Below are 21762 nucleotides of genomic sequence, written 5' to 3'. Positions count from 1 at the left end.
TTGGACCCCTGAGGGGTATTCTGATGTGCTGCGCTCAGGACCTTCAGGAGGGGCTTCCCGGTTCTCTCTTCAGGAGAATCAGGTCTGGATTAGAACTGTTAAAAGTAAACTGACATTTTAGGACGCTTAACCATAGAGCTGGGAGGACTATGGGTGGAGTTGGGCCCCTTGCTGACTCTCTAGTCTTGACTTCCTGTTGAGCTCTATGGTCACCTCTGGGGTAGAGATGTCAAAGGGGGGACCACGTTGGTCTCTGGGCTTTTTGCCACAAAGGACTGCCCTCCGGGTGCGCGCGTGCTTGCACTCTTTGGTGGTTCTGTTTTCTTTCGGTGGATTATCTGGAGAATTATTTGGCCAGTCGACAGAACCTGCTTCTAGTCTGTCTGGCCCCCAGGACTCAAAATGTCATCCTGCCTCATGATGGCTCAGTAGGCGTCGCGTTGGAGTAAGTGCCTGTGCGTCGCACGGCCTGTATGATAATAGAAAGTCCTGGTACACGCTCGGCACGCGGTAGCTACACGTCAGTGTCAGCTGCCTTCCTTCCCTCCCTCCCTCCTTTCCCTCATGTATCCAGTCATTTGTTCAACACACATTTTCTGAATAACCCCTGGACACAGGCTTGGTATTGGGTCCATCCTTCAGGGAGCTCTCATGAAAGGGAAAAATAGGCGACAGGTCCCAGACAGTGCAGGGACAGCAGGGTGCCTGGTGCTTCTGGAAATCAGACTCAGCCGTGGTGCCGGGCAGCCCCGGGGCTGCAGCTGAAGGCCACACAGCAATGTGCCGAGAAGAGGCGTGTGTGACCCGAAAGTGGGTCTGAGAAAGGCATGGGCTTGTGGGTGGCAGGCTGTGTCTGCTGTGCGTGGGGCAGGTGGGTTGGGTCCTAAGCCGAGGCCAGCTCGTAAGGGTCTTGCAAACTCAGCGGAAGACGTTTACAAGTCTCCAGTGTGGAGGGGTATCAGTGACCTCATGCGTGGAGAAGCCTGATCAGGGAAAGGAACCTTGGAACCCAAGGTGTAATTGCATAATTATTCCTTCCTGCACCCAGGAGGGTGCGAATCAGAACACAGCTAGCTGAGCTGGGAGGAGGGGAGGAGGGGAGGACGAGGACCTCTGCTCGGGGTGTGGGGGTGTGGGAGCTGCCGTCCCCTGCACCTGGCTGCCGTGAGGTGAGGTCTGCTCCCTGGAGGAGGCACTGAGTGGAGCCTTCTGATCCCTGTGTCTCCCACCATGTCAGCACCTAAGGTAGCATCTGGAAGTGGTTTCTGGGTGAGGCACACCCACGCCCTCTGTGCGCCGGGTGCAGTGACGGGGACGTAAATGAATTCTAAGGGGCTGCCCTTGCCATGAGCTCTTTAGAGTTCTGGCCTCTGCTCAGGGGACCATTAACAGAAGAGGGCAGGGCCGTGCATGTTCCCTTGGTGGTTTTGTGCCCGTGAGGCACCCTGAGAAAGACACCCTGTCCCCAGCCTGAGCCAGGTCGGGAGAACACTTTCTGAGCCTCACAGCCCATCTGGTCTGGCTCTTGGGTCTCCTTGGCACCTTGGTTTGGAGGAGGGACAAGTTCTGTCTAGGATTCTGATGTTCTTAGGGTGGCACCTGTCGCTCCATCCAGCCGGAAAATGCCCCAGGCTGAGACTCCCAGGGAGACTCTGGGCTGGGGCCACCTACTCAAAGGCACTCTGGGACCACCTGCCTGCAGACATGCTGAGTGGAGGCTCCAGGAATAACGGGTGGTCCCATCAGGCTCCTGGGTGGTCATGGTCTGCTCCCCAGTCCTGGCCCAGGCCAAGGGAGGAGAAGCAGAGGGTCTGACTGACATGCCATCTCTTCCCTTCTAGTTCTGCTGACAGACTCTGAACTCAGTGTGCAGGAGCCCATGGTGCCTGCCAAACTGGGGACCCAGGCAGAGAAGGACCGGAGGCTGAAGAAGAAGTAAGAGCCACACACCAGGCTTGGCCCCACCCACTGCCCTGCCCCTGGGCTGCTGTGGAACTGAGCTCAGGCCGTCAGAGCCCAGCAGGGCCTGGTCTGTGTGGGCACAATAGGGCCAGGAGGCCAGGGGGTTGGGGTGTCTGGCAGAGCAGACTGACATGCTGTCGTGCCCTGTCACCCTCGGGGATGCACAGCTGTTCCTGCCCTGTGTCTCGTCGTCAGTGCTTCAGGCACAGGGCAGAGGTGGCAGTGCAGGGGGGGGAACACAGGGAGTGGGAGGCCACCTTGGGCACAGCCCGCGTCCCCGGTAGTCAGCTTGTGGACCAGGAGGGATTGGTGACTCTGTTCTTCTTCCTGCAAGACACCAGCTACTTGAAGACGCGCGCAGAAAAGGAACACCCTTTGCCCAATGGGACGGCCCCACTGTGGTCTCCTGGCTGGAGGTAACCGGGGTGGGGCGAGCACGCCTGCCAGGTGCACACATGTGCCCACACTCACCCATCCCCTGCGCCCAGCAACACACTTTGATGCCGCTGAGTTTGGATAAGGGCACACAGGCATTGCCGAGCCATGACTCTCACGGGCTGTTTGACCCTTCCTGTCGGCTGCCCCCGGGAGCTGGTCACCCATGTGGTGCCAGGAAGGTCCTTCACCTGCCCTGGCCTCAGGTTTTTGTTGTAAAATGGGGAACAGGCGCTTGACGGTGGCCGTCTCCACATCCCTCAGTTCCTGTGCTCTGTTGCTGTCTGTTGTGACCCTGGGTGAGGCCTGGCCTCACCCTCGCCCTCGCCTGTGCCCTCTCCCCTCGCCCTGCCCCTCTCCCCTCGCCCCAGCCCTTCAGTGTTGCCTCGCTTGGGGAGGGAGCTGAGTGACTGTACCCGCTGCAGCTCTGGGTGGGAATGCCGGCCTGGTACGTGGCTGCCTGCCGGGCCAACGTCAAGAGCGGTGCCATCATGTCAGCTCTGTCGGACACGGAGATCCAGCGGGAGATCGGGGTCAGCAATGCCCTGCACCGGCTCAAGCTGCGGCTGGCCATCCGGGAGATGGTGTCGCTGACCAGCCCCTCCGCCCCGCCCACCTCCAGGACCGTGAGTGGCCTCCCTCACCCGGGACGTTTTCAGAGGCCCTGGAGTAGCCTGCGCATGCAGGTTGGGAAGAGTCTTGCCCCTTACTACATCCCCACAAAGGGCTCCACCTAGGCCCCAGGAGGGGTGACACTGAGGCTAGGAGGGTCCCACATACCACCCGGCGGCCCCACTGCCCACCCCCGCCTCTGCCACCAGTTCAGATCTCAGCAGCATTTTCAGGATGGGACTCACAGGGTTCTGTGTTGTTGCCAGATTGGGGTAGCAGAAGGAGGGGGCGTTGGTGAGTTCTGTCTTGGTCCTCCGACCTCTCCCCGGGCCCCAGGATGAGACCTCAGCCGTGGTCCCAGGCCGCAGCCCTCATAGCTGAACACGCCGTGTGCTGGGCGCTGAGCTCAGTGGTGGCATGCGGCAGTAAGAGTTGCTCAGAGCTGGACAGTGCAGAGCTGTGGGCTGGGCCAGTGGGAGGATGCCACAAGCTTTGTGCTTGTCCTTGGGGCTCCGAGCCTGATGGGGACCCTGGGGGCCCATATGCGGGACCAGCTACGCTTCCTCTCTGTCTGCAGTCTTCCGGGAACGTCTGGGTCACCCACGAAGAGATGGAGACGCTGGCAACATCCACTGAAACAGTGAGTGTGGCCCGGTGCCTGGGTTAGGGCTGATGACCCCCAAGGATTGAGGGGAAGATTCTGGGGAGTTGATCAAATGTGAGATGGGTGTCCCCGATGTGTGTTTGGGTTGTTCTCAAGGTGGAGGGTTGGTGGGAAAGAAGTGACACTGGCAACGATGTACACGCGTGTTTGCCTGTGTTATGTGTACGTGTGTGTATACTTGTGTGTGCGAGTATGCATGCACATGTGCATGTACGTGTGCTTGCATGTATGTGTGCATGTGCACGTGTGTGTGCGTGTGTGGGCTCCATCCGGGGTCACAGCTCACCCCAGCAGGCTGCCGCGGGAGCTTTGAGCTGCTGGGCGCCTGGAGCCATAACCCTCACCTCACGGCTGGAGGCACAGGGAGGGCGGGGCAGCCCGGCTCCATGCCAGCCGGGAGGTGTACAGTGTGTTTTTGCCACACGCACAACCTGCTCCTCTCTAAGCGCAAAGAGGGGCTCTCACACCGGCCTTCTGTCTGTCTTAACCACCTGTGCCCTTGCCCCGTCACCCACCCAGCTGGGGGGGACGGTGGTTCCCTCTGACGGCCTGTTTCCCTCACACGCTGCTAGGATGGTGAGGAGGGCAGCTGGGCTCAGGTAAGACCCTCTGTCCAGGACACGGGACAGACGGCTTCTCCCAACAGGTCTCCTCCGCTGGCCCCGCCCCTCATCCGTTTGTTGGGGTTTCTCATGGGGTTTCTCATGTTGGTGGGTGACAGAACTGAGGCTGCACGCCTGCCTTCTCTGTCAGTTTGACTCCCTTCTGGGGAGTAATGAGATGTAGAGTGGAAGAACCGTCTTCCTCTCCCTTCCCCTCCCAGGGGCCACTGAGCTGAGCAAAGGCCTTTCCTTCAGTCACTCCGTGAGCAAACTTTCACTGCGCAGCTACTAGGCGTGAGGTCTTTCTAGGCTCTGGATACAGAGGTGAACAAGCCAAGCCTTTGGGGGCTCATATTGTTGGGGAGAGACAGGCAGGGAGACAGGCGGGGACTCAGGTGAGTGCCGTGAGGACAGTGGAGCAGCACTGCTCGCGCTCACTGGGGACTGTCATTGGGACGGGACGGGTCGATCACAGTGTGTTCCCACAGTGACCCACGCAGTAGAGGAAGTGGATGAAATACAGTGTCAAGTGAAAAGGGTGACTCCCAGCAGAGTCACAGAATTTTACACTAATACTCCACAACAAGCAAAATTAACAGTATATTGCTTAGAGTATCCCACACGGGTGATTGTGAACATTGTGAAAATATTTTTCAAGCAAGGGACAGAGTTCAGCTCGGCGGTCACCTCCCGAGGGGAGGAGACGGGGAAGAAGGGCAGGAGGGTAACACAGACCACCGTCCTGTTCTTTGTGTCTGGCTACCTTTGCCACGATGCAGCCGTCACGCAGCCTGTCCCCTGGGCTCCATGGGCGGGCGTGCGGCTGACACAGGAAGGCAGGCCTCAGCACGACCACAGACGCGTCCCAGGGACGGATGGGAGGGGTCCCATTATCTGCTGCCTGGGTAGTTGCTTCTGTCATTAGTGCTGATAATGGTACAGAAGTGGAACCATATCATTGCAAGATCCTAAAAAGTTCCATTTAAAACCCCCACCTCCCCACACTAGCCCTGATTGAGCTGATGGAGGATGCGGTCATGTTTCCGCCCACAGCCAGGCCAGCTGCCACCTGGCACTGCCTTCCTCAGCACAGCCCCTCCGCCTTGTTCCCCCAGACCCTGGCCTACGGGGACATGAACCACGAGTGGATCGGGAATGAGTGGCTGCCCAGCCTGGGGCTGCCCCAGTACCGCACACACTTCATGGAGTGCCTTGTGGACGCACGCATGCTGGACCACCTCAGCAAGAAGGACCTGCGTGTCCACCTGAAGATGGTGGACAGCTTCCACCGGTGAGTGAGGTGGGGCCGGGCCGTCCCGACGGGCCTGCTCGACGGTCCGTTTGGCAGGAACAGGTCTCCCTCCCTCTTGTGAAAGCGGGAGCCCCATCCCCTGGCACGTCCTGTGGCATGAGGCCTTCATCCTCTCCCCTCCAGCCCTTACGACACAAAGTCATTTCTCTTTAGCTTCACTTTCTTGGGGGTTTCTCCCCAGGCGTGAATTCCATTACTTGTCATTGGGCTTGCTGAATCCTCTGTGTTACCAGGAAGACTCGAGCTGAACACGCTGCCTAGGTTAGGTGACTGAATGCTTCCGCGTTGAGAGGAGAGGTCTTTCTGGGCCCCTGCCTGGCCGCTGCCCAGATCTGAGCCTGGGTGCTTTGCACCCACGTCCTTTGTGCAGGGTATCATCCAGTCCTCTCCTCTTTGCTGGAAAGATCCTCCATTCAAAGGTGTCTGAGGGGAAGTCCCCGCTCCACTACTCGTGGGCTGAATTGGCCCACAGATCTGTTCTCTTTGGCACACGTGGTATTTTTCAAATTACAAATTTCGTTGCCAATATTAAAACACCAGGAAGTTTCACACAAAATTTTGGATGGCTGGCTTCTCGAAAAATTAAAAGCTGTATTGATACGTTCTCACATGGAGACAACCACTGAAGCTGCAGCCCCTGAGATGCAGGTGCCCCTCTAGCCCTTCCGGCCCCCCAGCCCTCCAGCCCCCGCAGCTCCCCAGTCCCCCAGCCCCCTCAGCCCCCCCAGTCCCCCGGCCCCTCCAGCCCCCTCAATCCCCCCAGTCCTCCAGCCCCCTCAGCCCCCCCAGTCCCCCAGCCCCCTCAGCCCCCCCAGCCCCCAAGCCCCCTCAGCCCCCCCAGTCCCCCAGTCCCCTCAGCCCCCCAGCCCCCCTAGCTCCCCCCCCGCCCCTCTAGCCTGCTTGCACATTGGCAATGCCTGCCTGACCCCAGGACCATTTGGGTTGGAGAGCAAGGTGGGTGGGAATGGTTCCAACAGTGACAGTTTTTAGGAAGTCCTTTGTCACATCTAGCTTCAAGTCACACAGGTCACTAGTTCCCAGAAGGGGTGTCTGAGCTACGGAGTGATTGTCCCAGGGAGTAGGGCTGCCTGGGTACAGTTGAGGGGACAGCAGGAGGGAGCCATGTGCATGATTTAATGTCACAAAGCAATGGCCTCACTAACGGAGAGCAGCAGGTGGGGTTGGCAGGGACTTTCTGTGCTGTCCTCAGCTTCGTAGATGACAACCCTGGGAGAGAAGGGGTGACAGCGTGTTCAGGGCTGGGGCAACAACTGTGCAGAAAGCTGCCTCGAGAGGTAGTGCGTCCGTCCAGTGATGGGAGGCGCAGGTGTTCGTGCTGCTCAGAGGGACGCTGCCAGGCGACTCCTGCGTTGGGTGGGAGTCTGGGCTGGTGGCCTCGGGTCCCATCTAACTCACACTCTGTGGTGCTCAGCCCAGGGCAGTTATCGTTCCACGAGTGCCTGCATGCAGTGCTTTGCGTGCAAGGCTCCGTTTCACTGACCAGCACTGATGTCCACTGTGCTGGGCGCTGTTCTCGGGGTTTGAGACCCATCAGTGAGGACAGAGTTCCTGCCTCACGGGGCTTCCGTGCTAACTGGGAGAGACAGACAGGTGGTAGGAAACGTGCTCGGAACCGAAACAGTGGTGGGAAACAATTAGGGGTGAGGGGTTGGGAGTGTGGGTTGGGGTGGGGACGTTTGACCAAAGACTGGGGAAGAGTGTTCCAGGCAGAGGGAGCAGCCAGTGCAAAGGCCCTGAGGCCTGTGGCTGGAAGGGAGGACACCGCTAACACCGTATAGGCCATTGTGAGGACTCAGTGAAATGGGAACACACACGACTGTCTCGCTTTTGCTTTTGCTGTGACTGATGGGGTCTTTGGGTCTTTGTGACTCCAGGGCCTGGAGAGGGAGGGACGTACTGCTTTCCCTTTGCTGCTGCTGCTTTTTTTCCTTCTCTCTTTGGGACATGCTGCTTTCATTCAAAGAACTGCTTCCAACGTCAGCCCAACCTGGGCTGAGAGGGAAGTGGCCTTGGGGGGGGTCGCGTGAAGCACTGTGGGTGGAGCAGAGTGGGGAGCTTTGTGCTGGACGTGGGTCAGGACGTGGGCCAGTGTGGCCGGAGGTGGGCCCTGACTCTCTGTGTGCCTGCAGAACCAGCCTTCAGTGTGGCATCATGTGTCTGAAAAGGCTGAACTATGACCGGCAGGAGCTGGAGAAGAGGCGGGAGGAAAGCCAGCATGAGATCAAGGGTAAGCGGTCAGCTCAGCTGCCTCGGAAAGCTGTGGGGGGCCTTGGGCCCAGCGGAGGATCCAATCTCAGCGGAAGGTACAGCCCGACCTGAAGGAGCTGGGCTCCAGGTCTGATGAGGGGGCTGTGTCCGTGCATGAAGGATGCTGTCACTTGGTGGAAAAGAAATAGCCCCTGCCCTGTGTCAGCTGTAATTGCCACAGCAGACAGTGGCAGCAGCAGGACCAATGCAGTGAGTCCCCAGGACAGTGCTCGGGGAGCTTGGGGGTCTGGGTGGGTGGGCAGGAAGGACACCTTGAAGGCAGAAAGAAAAGGCCATTCCAGCTTGGGAGCAGGGAGTGGCCTGTGCCAGGGCTCCGGGGAGAGTCAGGAGCCTGCGGGCTGGTGGGCCAGGAGCCCAGGTGCCAGAGTGGATGGGCCCTGAGTCTCGGGAGTTCTGTCCCACGGGCCTGGTTGGACCGCCCCCCTCTTCCCGTCTCACCTGCCTGCAGATGTGCTGGTCTGGACCAATGAGCAGGTGGTTCACTGGGTCCAGTCCATCGGGCTGCGTGACTACGCGGGTCACCTGCGTGAAAGCGGCGTGCACGGCGCCCTCCTAGCCCTGGATGAGAATTTCGACCACAGCTCGCTGGCCCTGCTGCTGCAGATCCCCACACAGAACACCCAGGTGGGCGTCCCTTCACCAGCGCTCCTGCCCACGCCCACAGGCTCCTTCTGGGGCCTGTCCCCAAGGGGACCACGGTGCCCCTACACCCCCAAGGGGTCCCCGCGCATTGCCAAGCCCAGGGAACAGCGTCCTTCACGGACGGCGCCCCGCACGGCTGGAGCACGCGTCAGCCCTCCGCTCCCCATCTCCTCCCACCCCATCTTGGCAGCTGAGGCTCCAGGCTCTCCTTTTCCTCAACCTGCTCCCTGACCTGAATTTTCTTAGAGGGGAACGGGCCCTGGGTCCCCAGGGGACCACAGAGCATCTATCTCCTTTGTCTGCCACCCTCGGGGGCTGCTCCCAGGCCCAAGCTTAGACTAAATAGACCCAGTAACACATCCCAGAGGAGATACTTGAAAATGCACTCTGCTTCTCCTTCCTGGTCATTTATAAAAATGGTGTGTCCCCAGGGTGGATGAGGCCTGTCCTTGCGGAACAGCAGGGTAAGCGGGCTTGCTCTCTCCATGTTTCGTTTCTGCCCCTGAGTGAGTCCATTTCTGTGGAGAGCCCCTGGTCCGTGGACAGGGCAGGGTCCCTCCACAGCTGCCCAGCCTTTCTTGGTTTCCTGACCCCTTCGCGTGGCCCAGCTATTACGAGAAGTGGGATCTGAACCAATATGGAATCCTTCATTTAAAATGATGAAAAATATCTGGTGGCAGTTTTGAAAACTTTCTTATTTTTGGCATTTCCCAAATCTCCTGAGTTAAGCTACTGTGCCAGTCAGCCCAAGGGCCCCCAAATCCATGACTGAGCAGTCGTCCAGGGCTAACTTTTCCGTGTGCAGCCTTATGAAATGTGTTTCTTTAACCTAATAAGTTAAATCCCTACGATGTATGGCATACGTGCTTATTTATCCCCCCACCGAAAGGCAAGATTTTCACTAAGACAAAATGTGGGGTTTTCCCCCAATAAGTGAAGCTTGTCCACCCACGTGTTCTGTGATCCTCTTTTTTAAAAAGGTGCAGTTTTCTAATTTGCTTCATAGGAGAGAATCCTGAGGTTTACAGTTGACTCAAGAGGACGCAGGTTTGCTTCAAGGAGCAGATCAGTTAATGGGTTAAATGCACTGAAAGCCCATCCCTGCCCTTGGACCCCTAGGAAACAGGTGACAGATGGCATGGAGGTTGCTAACTACAGCCCCTCCCGCCTCTCCCTTTCTCACTCTGTGGGCTGCAGGCGCGCCAGCTGATGGAGAGAGAGTTCAACAACCTGCTGGCCTTGGGCACAGACCGGAAGCTGGATGACGTGAGTATCCAATGTGAATTAGGGGCCCTGGCTTTGCTCATTGTTGGTTCACCAGATTGAAGTTCATGGGCTGGTGTTGGGGGGATGGCCTAGCGGTCGAGAGCCAAGGGGTGGGGTGATGTCAGGGGATCGGGGTTAGGAGGCAGGCCCAGGCCGAGCTGCAGGCTGGAGACGTGTCTGAGACTCTTCCCTGAACGAAAACTGAAGGCTGCTGTGTGTTGTCCCTCCAGCACCTCCAGCTCTGTGCCCTGCCCCTGTGCCCCCTCCACCTGCCACCTGATGCCCCCAGAGGCATCTCTATCTCAGATCCCATCTCTTTAGTGCCATCAGCACAGCTCATTCAGATTCCAGCCCACCCTATGGCACTGTGGTCCTTGGGAGGTAGATGTGACGCTGAGGCCATGAAGTCACAGCTTTGCTCGTTCCAGCCTCAGCTGACACAGCTAGACACGTGGTCCCGGCTTCTGCCAGTGGTTTTCTCTCCAGCTTCTGTCGTGTCCGTCTTCTTACGAAGTCAAGCTTTCCTCTCAGTGCCTCCTGGGTTCCATCAGGCCTGGCCTGAGTTTAGGCCGGACTGTCCAGGAAGACCCTGAGATGCCTGAGGACACAGCCACTCCGTGCCCCCTCTCCCCCCGCCGCCTCCCTGCCCTGCCCCCACCCCACCCCGCCTGTTGGGTCTGCCTTCGCTCCTTGGCTCCAAACACTTCAGGAGAACCCGGACTGTTCAAACGCAGCAGCTCGGGGGCGGTCAGCTCGCTTTCTGACCCCTGTTGTGTGTGCAGCTCCCCTTCCTCCTTACCCCTGAACCTCACCGCCTCTGCTGAGACTTCTGGGCTCTTTGGGACACAATTAGTGCTCCCTCCTCAGAGCCAAGCTATGTGGGGAGACTGCTCGGCCTCGGTCGACAGGACACACTCAGGAACACACAGAACGTGGGGGGCTGTTTTCTTCACAGAGGTACCCTGCAATTTGGGGTGTCATCACACAGACACAAGGAGATAAACCGCAGACCCCACTCTCAGAGATGGGAGTTTTCCCAGCGGCCCTGCAGTGGGGGCCCCCCCCACTCCCCACACACCTGTGTCTTGGCTCCCTTTGACGCTGTCTGAGAAATGACTTCCGGACATCTCAGTGTGCTGCTTCCTCCTTTAGGAAGCCACTTATTCCTTCCACCCTTACAGAACGATTGATTGTCTGAAGGCCTTGTCTGGGCCAGGCCTGGTGGTGCTGTGGTGACAGCTCATTCATGCTGACAGTCACCCTGTGTGACAGGTCACGGTGGCACCTGGCTCAGGAGGAACTGGAGCTCAGGTGGCTTAGTGGTGTCACAGGCTGTGTGGCGGGCAGGACTGGAGCGAGCGTGCGTGACTCCGGTGCCCCCACGTGCCACTGTGCCCTGTCGCACATCAGGCTCTGGCAGAGTTCCCGCATCGGTGACAGCCGGCTGGCAGCGCCGTGTGTTTCTGGGATGCATGTGGGATGGGGCTGGTGTGGACTGGCTCCTGCCGGAAGCTTCAAAAAGAAGGGCAGTCCCGGGAGTAGGGTGGCTGCTGCCAGGCAGGTCGGGTGTGGGGAAGCTGCCCGGGTCCGCCATCCAGCACATCACCAGCAGCCTCGAGCTGTCTCTAGCAGCTGTTTCCCGTCAGTTTGCTTCTCAGCTTCCCCTGGAGGGCTGTGTCCATGTCCCCACCTGCACGGAGATCAGGATTAAGGGGATAGAGTAGTGTGGCGGGAAGACTGTCCGACTCTTGGGGAGGAGGAAGCCAGGAGCAACCCTTAGGGTTGGCCAAAGGCGGGAGAGGAGTTGCGGGCCCAGTGAAGGGCAGGATCCAGGGGCATGGAAGTGAAGAGGAGAGCGCCTGGCTCACGGAGGCATGGCCGCCCAGGGAGCCACTGCCGTCCACTGGTAGCAGTATGTATGCAGTGCCTGCAGTGTCCCGGCACTGCTTGGGCAGGGACAGAAAAGATCGAGGTCTCTGGCCCATGGAATACAGAATTTGGAAGGGGGGAGGTTGGTGCAGTCATCTCATGCGCACGCATAGCGACGTTGCCGGACCACAGCTATGACAGAGGAACTTGAGCTACAACCGATAGGGGCATTTGGCCACCTCCAGGCACAAGCAACAAACCCTACGGGGTTGGAGCTGAGCGGGGTTGTTGAGGTGAGGACAGGTGACTTAGTGTCCCCTGTTCCTGCTGGCGGCACTCTGCCTGCCCAGGCCGGAGAACACAGGGTGGAGGGAGACGGGGCTGCCAAGCAGGGCAGGGTGGGGAGGTCGGGGCACAGGGGCAGCCTATGGGCTTGGCGTCCTGGGCGTCCTTTGGCAGAGAGGATTATTTTGGAGACTTGGCATCAGTGAGGTGGCAGGTGGCAGGGGCTGCCCACCACGTCCTTTGGAGGAGGCAGCCATCTGCCTGGCCCCTCACTCGGTGTTGTCCCCTGACCCCACTAGGATGGGCAGCTGGAGTCAGAGGTGGGTTATGTTGTTCCTCCTTTACAGATGAGGAACGGAGGGTACAGGGAAGGCAGGTCTCCTGCCTCCCGACCCATCCCGAGGCCCAGAAGGGCAGAAGGGGTGGGTGGGGGCTGCCTGGCGGCCACTTCCTACAGATCACACTGAGACAGGTCGCTGGGCTTCTGAGCTGGCTTTGAGATGACTCGGGCCTCCCGGAAACTGTTCAGAACCCCTCAGAGGGTCCCCTCCCACCCGTGTCAGGAACTCTCAGAGTCCTAGGGGGTCGTGCCCACTTCAGCCCAATTCATTTTACAGATGGAAAAGCAGAGGGCCAGATGTTTGCTCCCTTCTTTCCCAAGGGACAGGAGTGGTACCCCTAGAAGCAGCCAGGACTGCCCTGTCCCAGGCAGGGAGCTGAGTGGCATCTCCGCCCGTGTCCCCCATGCAGGGGGAGGAAAAGGTGTTCCGCCGCGCGCCCTCCTGGAGGAAGCGCTTCCGGCCGCGGGAGCTCCCCGGCGGCGTGCTCGGCGTGTCCACGCAGGGGCCCCTGCAGCCTCCACCAGCGCCGCCAAAGAAGGTCGCGCCTGAAGGTGAGTGACCCGCCCCAGCTCGCTGGCACCTCTGCTCTGACCGACCCTGCGGCGTCCCGCGCGCACGCGCACTCCCCCCCCGCCGCCGGTGTTCTGCGGCTGCGGACGCCTCCAGCCGGGATGGCGGGGGCCCAGACCGGAGACCTCCCCCGTGCGACCCTCCTGCCGGGGTCTGCCGGGCGTGCCGGCGGCCGGGGTAGGTGGGCCAGGCCCTGCGCACGGCCGGCCCGGCCCTCCCGGCGCCACCTGGCCGCCGCGCGCGCTCGCTGCTCCCGCAGGTACTGCCCAAGCCCCCGGGCCGCGAAAGCCCAGCTCACGGCGCCTGTCTCTCTCTGCCAGCTCATTCTCATTATCTCTACGGACACATGCTCTCCGCCTTCCGGGACTAGCGGGCCCTGACCCCTCCTGCTCGGCCCTGGATCTCAGAGTCCACTCGTCCACCCCTCGATCGCATCCTCTCGCATCGCACCCCCCTCGCAACCCCCGCGTGTCCTTTGTAAGTCTCGTGGATGTGGCTGGGTGTTCTGGTGGTGTGCAGATTCGGGAGGACCACAGCCCCTTCCCCCCCTTAGGGGGCGGACCGAGGGGGGCGGCCACCTGCCCTCTCCTGGACCTGGCCGGTCTGTACTACGACCTGCACTGGAGACCAGGACACTGTGCCACGGGCTGGGGACGGCCCTTCCAAGGAAAGGACACTCAGACTCCCCCTTGTTTGAGCTGTTTGGCCTCCAGTTCCTGTCGGTTCCCTGGCGGTGCCACATGGCCTGCCATCTGGTTTGGGCACGCTCAGCGTTGTTTTCCCAAAGTCATCTCCAGGAGGCCGGTTCTCCCTCAGGGTGGTGAGGCTGCGGATGGGGAAAGCTAAGCTGAACTCCAGATGTGAGTGAGAAGAGCCTGAGGGAAATCGGCTCCTGAGCTGTGGGCCAGGGTGGGCACGGGAAGCTGTCCGCTTTCCCACTCAGTGAGGAGGGCAGGCAGGCCCCCTGGAGGCTGAGCCGGTGGCCTGTGGTCCACTAAGCCCAAAGGGCTGTGGCTCTGCCTCCTGCCCCAGCCATGGGCTGGAGCTGCCGTGGGCTGGGGACAGGGATTGTGGGGCGGTTAGCTTGGGGACAGAACTGCCAACCCCTTCCCTTGTGGTTCCCGGCACCCCTTCCCTTGTGGTTGGCTGTGCCGGTTGTGTTCTGATCCCAGCCCTATAACACACACCTGATGGCTGGGTCAAATCTACACTAACCTTAGAGTCAGGTCTGGGGAAAAGGTAGACTGAGGCCCCTTGCCCTGACCTGGGAAGAAAGTGAAGCTTCCCCTTCGGTGAGTCAGGCCCCAGGTCCAGGTTACTGAATGTTAGTGAAGGCTGTCACTCTCCTGCTCGTCCCCAAACCACCCACCCATTGCTCAGGGCTCTCTTGGTGTGCAGGGACTGCGTCCTCCAGAAGATTCTGAGATCTGCCGCTACTATGTCAACTGCTGTTGCCACCGTGCAGCATGGTGGCAACTGAGGCTGAGGGATGCAGGTCCTGGCTTGTTAGAAATGTCATCCCCAAGAAATCCCTCTTCCTCACCCATATCCTCAACCTGCCAAGGTGCCTGCAGGTGTTTGGGACCCAAGTTCAGGGTGAGTGGATGGAACCCAGGGTTCATCCAAGTGAGAGGAGAGGAGAATGTCTGTAGCATGTTTCGGGAGAGGGGCCTGTGTGGTGCCATCCTGCAGGTGGCTGAGCAGCTGGTTTGTAACCTAATCAATTCGGGTTCTGAGCAGGGCTGCACTAGCAGGTGGGATGAGGGGTCAGAGCACCCGGTCCAGGAGTAGTGGAGCCTGAGGCAGTGCCAGGTCTCAGAACCTTTGGCTACTTTTCAGGAGAGGAGAGCCCCATCGTGGTGGGGCTGGCTGGGCCCTCGGGCGTGGGCAAAGCAGCCACCTTTCCTGCTGTCCCTCGTCCCCTGACCTCCCTGTTCATCAGGCCTCTGCAAAGGGAGCTGGAGGTCTTGAGCAGCAAATGAGTTGGTGGAGAGAAAAGGCCCCACCCCTGGGTGATAGTAAGATTAAGGAGACACCCCAAATTCCTATGATTGTGGAGTTGGGGACCCCAAGGCCATCTGACTCAGGGGACCCAGTGGGCTAGCCTGTCTTCTATACCTTAACCCTACGTGGTGGCCATGTCATAGGCAGCAGCTGGTGGGACCCGGCTCCCTTCAGGGTCTCTTTGAAGTGCCGTGTGGAGCTGATGGGGCAGAGAACCCCAGCGGGAAGGCGCTTGTCTAGGGGCACCTGTTGTCTGACAGTCAGTGTACTTTGGGAGTGACCTGCGCCCCCTCACCAGCCTCCTGTACTTGCCAGGTCCCTTCTTAGTACTGTACTGTGCATCAGGAATGGGTGTGTGTGCGTGTGTGCGTGTGTACGTACCAATAAACAACCCGGTTTTAAGACAATTTACAAATGGCTCTGCTCGTCTTAAACTTGGAGCTCGCCTGACATGCCAGCTTCCTGCCCAGTCCTAAGGGCCAGTGGGCTCTAGGAGTAAATACAGGGTTTTAAAAACTTGTCGTTGGAACCTTCTGTTTACTCGCATAAGCACAGGATTGCTGGAGAGGCCGCTGTCTGGGCTGCTTGTGCCGTGGGACTCAAGGGGGTGGGATGGAGGCGTGAGGAGCCCGACAGCCGGGCTGGTGTTCTCTTCTCCCCCCTCTACTCAGCTGCTCCCAAGGTCCCTGCTCCTAGTTGCCCTCTGGTCCCCCCACCTCTAGTTCAGGCCCAGTGCCTCAGTGTGACGTGACTTGCACCAGGCCCCCCGGCCCCCAGTGTCAAGTCCACCCAGCCTGTCACTGGAATGCAGCATGGGTACCTCTTTCCTGCTCTTTGCAGCTGCGAAGCTTCTGGGCCCACTTCAAGCACCACCTGGGAGGCGTCATGGGCCTCCCAGCAGGCCGATGGCACTATGCCCCACAAGCTGCCCGCGTCCTGCACGGCTGTGAAGAAGCCCCTGTAGGTCAGTCTGTTGGTCTCTGTCCCTAGATGTACCTACTGGACAAATGAGCCAGTCTTGTCCCAGAGGGTTCCTCTAAGGATTGTTAAGTAAGGCTAAACATCGTTGAGACTTGCTGTGTGCCAGGCACTGCTCTGAGCACAGTCTGCACGTCTTCTCACCCTCCCAATCCCATGATGTGTTATTAGTGCCATTTCACAGGACAGGAGACCGTAAGGCGAAACATGCACAGCTGGTGACACAGGTTTGGGTCCAGGGGCAGGTCCTGACCGCAGTGCCTGTCTCAGCTGCGATGAGCGTGTTAGAACGTCGGACCCACTGCCAGGACTGCTCACTATATCTTACCTGCTTCTCAAAGTCAGCTCAAGCGCTGGCCCTCCGCTGAGCCTGCCAGCGCACTGTCCCAGACCCCACGTCTGCACCACCCGTGCAGTGGCTCTGTGACCTTCATGGCCGTTTCCTCCACCAGTGTAGTGATAATACACGGTACATCCTTGCCCTCTCCAAGGCTGGCAGTGTCCTGAACACTGACGCTCCAGGATGGCAGCATCCATGGCATGGAGCGTGACAAGGCAGCCTGTGACCCAGGGAGGGCACAGGTGAGGGGAAGTGCTGGCCTGGTGCCTACAAGCCTCTGGAGGCCCTTCCCAGCCTCTCCATCATCAAAGCTAGAACTGAGCAGCCGTGATGACCAGCTAGCTACAGGAATAAGAGCTGAAGAGATCCAGAAAATCTTCAGTTTTCCGGTGTTGCCACCCACTGGCCGGGGGTCGTAGCCGGAGCAGGGTTAGTGGAGATGGGAGTTTGATGTTGGCCATGCCAAGCTTCAGAGGAGACCCCAGCATCCCATTTCTGTTGGCATTTGTGCAAAAGAGAGAGAATGTAGGTTTCCTTCCTAGAGCATGTTCCTTTGCCTCTCCTAGCATCTGGTGGCCGGTGGCTGAAGGGAGGCACAGCCAGCATCGCTGTGGGGTGAACATTGGGGGTCCCCACTGTGGCCTGGGCCATGCCTCCTTAGGCAAGACCCCAGCCCTGACCTTAATTCACTTCCAGGCACCTGTGCCCGAGCCTGGTGCCCAGAAATCAGGAATTCAGACAAGCAAGGGACGTGACACGTCAGGTACAGTGTTTTAGCCAGGAAACTCACCCGAGCGGGGGTGGGGGGGCACCTCTCACCCTGCTGTGTCCCGCTCCACCTGCCTCTTTAGGTGCTGCCACCGCCTATGACACCTGCCACACTTAGAAAGGCTTTCCGGCTGCCAAACAAGATCCCTTTGAGAAGTTACGTATCTGAGAGTGTTTATTGGAGCACGACAAGTAGTAGTTTAAGTGTTCTGCAGGTCACACTCATTGTCTAAACGCTCCAAGGACTTCCTATCTGCACACCGACAATTTATATCAATTTCAAGTACTTATGTGTTTCTCTCGGGAACCCCCAAAGTTCGTATCTGGCAGCATTTGATTTACCCAGTTTGATTTATTGCAGGTGCTCCCTCTGGAGCCGGCAATTGAAGCTAATTTCCCTAAAGAACTGCTCATTACTCATTAATGCGCATCTGCAACTGAATTGCAAAACAAAGCTTTTGTTAATTTAACAAAGTCCCTGTGCTTTGGTGACAGTGCTCAGGAACAGATGACCCAATAACCGTCGCTCAGGACTGTTCCTTCTCCAATAGGACCTCAGTTGCCAACATGATAACTGAGGAGGAATCAGCCTAAAAATATATCCTGCAACCCGGAGCCTACCAGCTCCTTGACAGAGGGAAGTGCCCTTCTCGGCCAGCGCCAGCCCCAACAACTGAAGGGGGGGGTGGGAGGGGGACTGTCACCTGGAGCTTGGGAGGTGCCGGGCAGAACGCAGAACCTGAGTCTCCAGGGCAGTGAGTCAGGGAGAGTTGAGCGCTGTGCAGAGAACCTAGGTTTTCCCTGCAGCCGTCCAAGAAGGTGAGGCCGTGACCAGAGATGCAAACTCAGAAGGAAGCCCCACAAGCGGGGCAACTGGGGCCCGCTGGTGATTCCCCAGTCCCAGCCCTACTGCTGTGTGGGACCAGCGGCCGTCCCCATTTCTGAGGCTGCTCCGAGGCCTCCTCCTCCTCTTCCTTACTCAGACTTTCTGGGGGAACCTTTGGAGCCATGTGTTCAGGAGCAAGTCAGGAGGGCAGGTGTGGGGCCCACGGCCCAGCTGAGCCCATGGGCCCCGGAGCCTGGTCAGTAACCCTGGCTTAAGTCTGTTAAGGGCCTGAGAGCTGAGTGGGGGCTGGGCCTCCAGGCTTCTGTAATGATTCTGAAACTTATAATTTGCACGAAATCAGACAAACTTAGCCTAAAGCAGTTGGAATTAATCCAGTTTTTAGTAGATCTTCACGGTCCATTCAGATTCAGGCTCCTGACCCAGCCCCAGTTAACCTTTATGTAATCGCTGTCCAAAATCGTTGTTCTCGGTTCACCACCCACCTTCTCCCCCCAGGGAGCCAGTCTGTGCAAAACAGCATCCCATCTGAAGAGAACGCAGCTTTTCTCCCTTTGATTATCCCTTGTGAGCACCCCACTCCCGTCCTCTGAGCTGCAGGCAGGGCCAGACCCCCCCTTGTGCCTGCAGGAATGGCAGGTGTGGTGAGGGGACATGCTAGCTGGCCTGCGAGACAGTGACAGTGTCTGAGCCCACTGCCCTGCAGGGCTCCTCCTGGTAGTGTCATACGAGGAGTGGCGGGAGGCGAGGGGAAACCCCCGATTCCAGCTCCACCCTGCCCACTCGCCGAGGATGGCACGTGAGCGTGGTCGGGTCCTTGGAGGACCTGTTGGGACGTAAGACGCAGTGAGCAGGTCCGTGAGACAGAGTGCAGTGGACACTCAGCCGGCTTGCCTGTGTGTCCCACAGGGTTTCTGTGGGCAAGGCTTCCTCTGAAGGGTAGAAAGAGCAGGGGCCCAGCGCCCCACCAGTGCCAGCCCTTGGATGCCCGGCCCTGGGGAGCGTTTGGACTGGGGGGAGGACCCCCTCCCTCTACATCATCACGACACTCTTCTAGCACCCAGTCTTTATTCATTTTTTAAAAAAGGAAATCCAAATAAGTTAGCAAAAAACAAATTACAAAACAATTGCAAAACCACACGATGCTTAGTTAACAAAAGAAATCACCCCCAGACACCCCCCACCCCCACCTGTCCCTGGCAACTTCGAACAGGACACCTTGGTCAGATGGCAGCTTTACAAACAACACACAAAACAAAACAGAACATGAAAGCACGGGAAGCTTCCCAGTAGTCACTGCAGAAGCTTGGCCCCCAGGGACTTGGGAACAGGGGATTGTCCCTTTCTTCTCTCTCACTTGAGGGCAGGCCCAGCCCAGCCACTGGCATCAGGAAGAGATGGGGACAGGAGGTGTGCACAACTCGTCCAGGGCAGGACACTGACGTCGTCTCTGAGATCCTGGGGGAGTGGAGCTGGGGGCTGTGCTGTGATCAGCGCGCAGGTCCTGAGTTGGCCCCCGGCCAGGGGCGTACACGAGGGGCGCTCTGGTCCCCTGCCTTAGCTTCCTGGAAATGGGGTGCCGGTGCTCTGTGGAGTCAGCTAAGTGAGAACGTCCGTTCCCTCTCTGGGCGGAGGGTGAACCTTCTGTAGATGAGGGGGAAGGCTGGCATTTGGCAGCCCCACGGCTGGCTTCCTGGCATCAGGACAGCCGGGCTAAGGAGGCTCCTGCTGCCCACGTGGTGGCATCTGTGGCCAGCTGGGGGGCCCTCCCGGATGCCCGGCCTGGCAGACAATCTCAGTTGGGCATGGTTTCGTCTGGGAAGGCCACAGAGACGTCCTCCACCGTGATGCCATCCACAATGGAGGTGAGGGAGTGCAGGCTGTGAGCGTCTGTGGGGTCAGCTGTGAGCAGGTGGTCTGTAGGGAGAAGGTGGAGGCTGTTCCCCGGGCAGTGCAGGGGGTTCCAGGACCCAGAATGAGATGAGCAAGCGTAAGGAGCCCCACTGCCAGCCCTTGCCTTTCCCGGCCGTGTGCATAAGTACCATGCCCCCCCCCGGACACCCCTAGTGGGATTGGGACCTGCAAGCCGCTGTTCCAACTGTGTGGCAGGTGGAGGTGGGGCCAGGATGGTGTTTCCTGGGAGACGGACTGCCCTTGCAGGCCCAGCTGTGTGGCACTGACTCAGTGATTCCCAGGGAACCCTGGGGCAGGGACTGTCTCCTGCCCGTGGAGATGAGCCACCAGCCACCAGATGGGGAGCAGCAGGAGGCTGGGGCTGCTTTGGCCTGGTCCAGACTTCAGGGAGGCACAGGACCGCCCAGTCCACCATTTGGGGCCCTGGGCTCAGCAGGTCCCTGGAGAGGCCAAGGGAGGAAGACTGGAGCAGGGAACAAAGTAAGGGGACAGTTGTGCCTGGAGCCAGGCTCAAGGGTTGGAGCCAAGGTCAGCCGGGTCCCAACACACTTACCACCTGCGTTGGGGCCGAACTCCAGTGTGCTGCCCCACTCTGGACTGCAGGAGGCGCTGTGGGAGCTGCATTCACTGGGCACCTGCGAGGTGGCGAAGGCGAAGGTCAGGCCCCCTGTGCCTGGTGGTGTCTTCTGTCCAATCCCAGGGAGCTGAGACTCCTGGGCCACCCCCACCCCCACCTGGAGTCTTCACAAGCAGCTCCTTTCATGGCCCCGCCTGGCCACAGAGCCCCTGCTTCCAGGCCTGCCCTGGCCTCCGTCCTGGGTGGGGATTCTGCCCTCACTGGACACCAGCTCCAGGGGTCTGTGCTTCTGTCCCTGGGACAGGGTGGAGGGGGCAGAGTGTCTGGCCCCAGCAGAGCCTCATCTGAGCAGCTGCTGGGGCTCCAGGAGACACTGCTTCTCTCCGCTGAGCCCCACCCAGGGCGGGGCCCGGTGGGGGCAGAGCCACGCACTGCGTCCTCTGTGTGCCTGGCCTGGCCTTTGGGGCGCGTCCCCAGGCACTGGCACGAATTCTCACCTCCACCCCGGCTGGCTCTGGTCTTGCGCCTTCAGTTTTCTGCCACCCACCCCCACCACTGCCTCTCCTCCCGCTGCCTCTGTCTCCTCTGGAAAGGACACGGGGACACGGTGGGAGGTCAGCGGGACAGCCCAGTTCTGACAGTGCCTGCCTGGCACCTGCTCTCACAGCCGACCCAGCCTCCCCATGGGGTGCCCTCCCTGGGCGGGCGGTGGGAGCCACTTACCCCTGGTGGGGGCCCGCCGCCTCCCCGGTGGTAGCGCAGCTCACGCTCCTCCTGGCTGAGGGAGCTGAGCAGGGCCTGCAGGCGCTCGATGTACTGGATGGCGCCACGCAGGATCTCCACCTTGGGCAGCCGCTGGTTGGGGTTCAGGAGGGTGCTTCTCTTCAGAGCCTCAAAGGCCTCGTTCACCTTCTTGAGCCTGCGCTTCTCCCTCAGCGTGGCCGCCCGCCGCCGGTCCACGGACACCGACTTCCTCTTACACACCTTACACGCCCACGGCAGGCACTGGCCCGGGCAGTGATCCGGGGTCCCCAGACCCTTGTCTTCGAGGGGCCCTCGAGCCTCAGGGCTCAGGCTGAGCTCAGTCCGCTCATAGCACGGCGGCTCAAAGCCCTGGAGGTGGATGGGCAGGTAGTTTTCCCCGTCGTAGAAGTGGGGTTCCTGGTAGAAGTAGGGGGGTGTCTCGTACAGCTCCATGGGGTCGGAAGAGGCTTGTTCCTGCCACCAGCCCCCGAGCTCCTGCAGCCCCTCACGCCAACTGTTAGGTGCCATTTAAACCCTCCCCGCTGGCATGGAACCAGAGATAAATATAGCCAACGCCACGGAAACCCGAGCCCCTCTAAGCTGTTGCTGCACATCAAGAGTTCACAGCGGATTAGATGCAATTCCCTTCTCTCGGCCCGGCCCCCACCCCTCCTGGCCAGCCTGCCCGGGCCGGCCGGCCGGCTCCTGTGCACGGGCAGGGAGGCCGTCCGTTGTAACTTGATT

The 21762-nt window shown here is 59.6% G+C and overlaps 2 protein-coding genes across 15 annotated transcripts in view; one reads left to right on the top strand and one right to left on the bottom strand.

The window, feature by feature from the left end:
- PPFIA4 (PTPRF interacting protein alpha 4) overlaps positions 1–21762 on the top strand; it is a 60714-nt gene that overhangs the window by 23377 nt on the left and 15575 nt on the right. For 11 of the 14 annotated variants that reach the window (XR_004422243.1, XM_033099430.1, XM_033099433.1 and 8 more), the window contains 10 exons: positions 1842–1935; positions 2297–2378; positions 2823–3023; positions 3587–3649; positions 4246–4272; positions 5391–5566; positions 7738–7835; positions 8325–8500; positions 9716–9784; positions 12689–12830. Coding sequence is in view for 12 of the 14 variants with exons in the window: in XM_033099430.1 (XP_032955321.1) it covers positions 1842–1935; positions 2297–2378; positions 2823–3023; positions 3587–3649; positions 4246–4272; positions 5391–5566; positions 7738–7835; positions 8325–8500; positions 9716–9784; positions 12689–12830 (1128 nt within the window). In the remaining 2 variants the exon portion in view is untranslated. Of the gene's footprint in view, positions 1–1841; positions 1936–2296; positions 2379–2822; positions 3024–3586; positions 3650–4245; positions 4273–5390; positions 5567–7737; positions 7836–8324; positions 8501–9715; positions 9785–12599; positions 12831–13169; positions 15372–21762 lie in introns of those variants that run through there. The other 3 variants (XR_004422242.1, XM_033099431.1, XM_033099436.1) reach the window with 3 other exon arrangements.
- Positions 18988–21546, bottom strand: MYOG (myogenin). The gene is made up of 3 exons (XM_033099437.1): positions 20998–21546; positions 20251–20332; positions 18988–19700 (listed from the first exon to the last, which is right to left on the bottom strand). Exons 1-3 carry the CDS (start codon positions 21544–21546, stop codon positions 19579–19581), a joined length of 753 nt encoding a protein of 250 aa, XP_032955328.1. The 3' UTR covers positions 18988–19578.

This window comes from Rhinolophus ferrumequinum, chromosome 27, assembly GCF_004115265.2.
Source record: "Rhinolophus ferrumequinum isolate MPI-CBG mRhiFer1 chromosome 27, mRhiFer1_v1.p, whole genome shotgun sequence".
NCBI lineage: Eukaryota > Metazoa > Chordata > Mammalia > Chiroptera > Rhinolophidae > Rhinolophus > Rhinolophus ferrumequinum.
The sequence above is the reverse complement of the archived record's forward strand: the minus strand, read 5'-3'. Positions and strand labels throughout refer to the sequence as shown.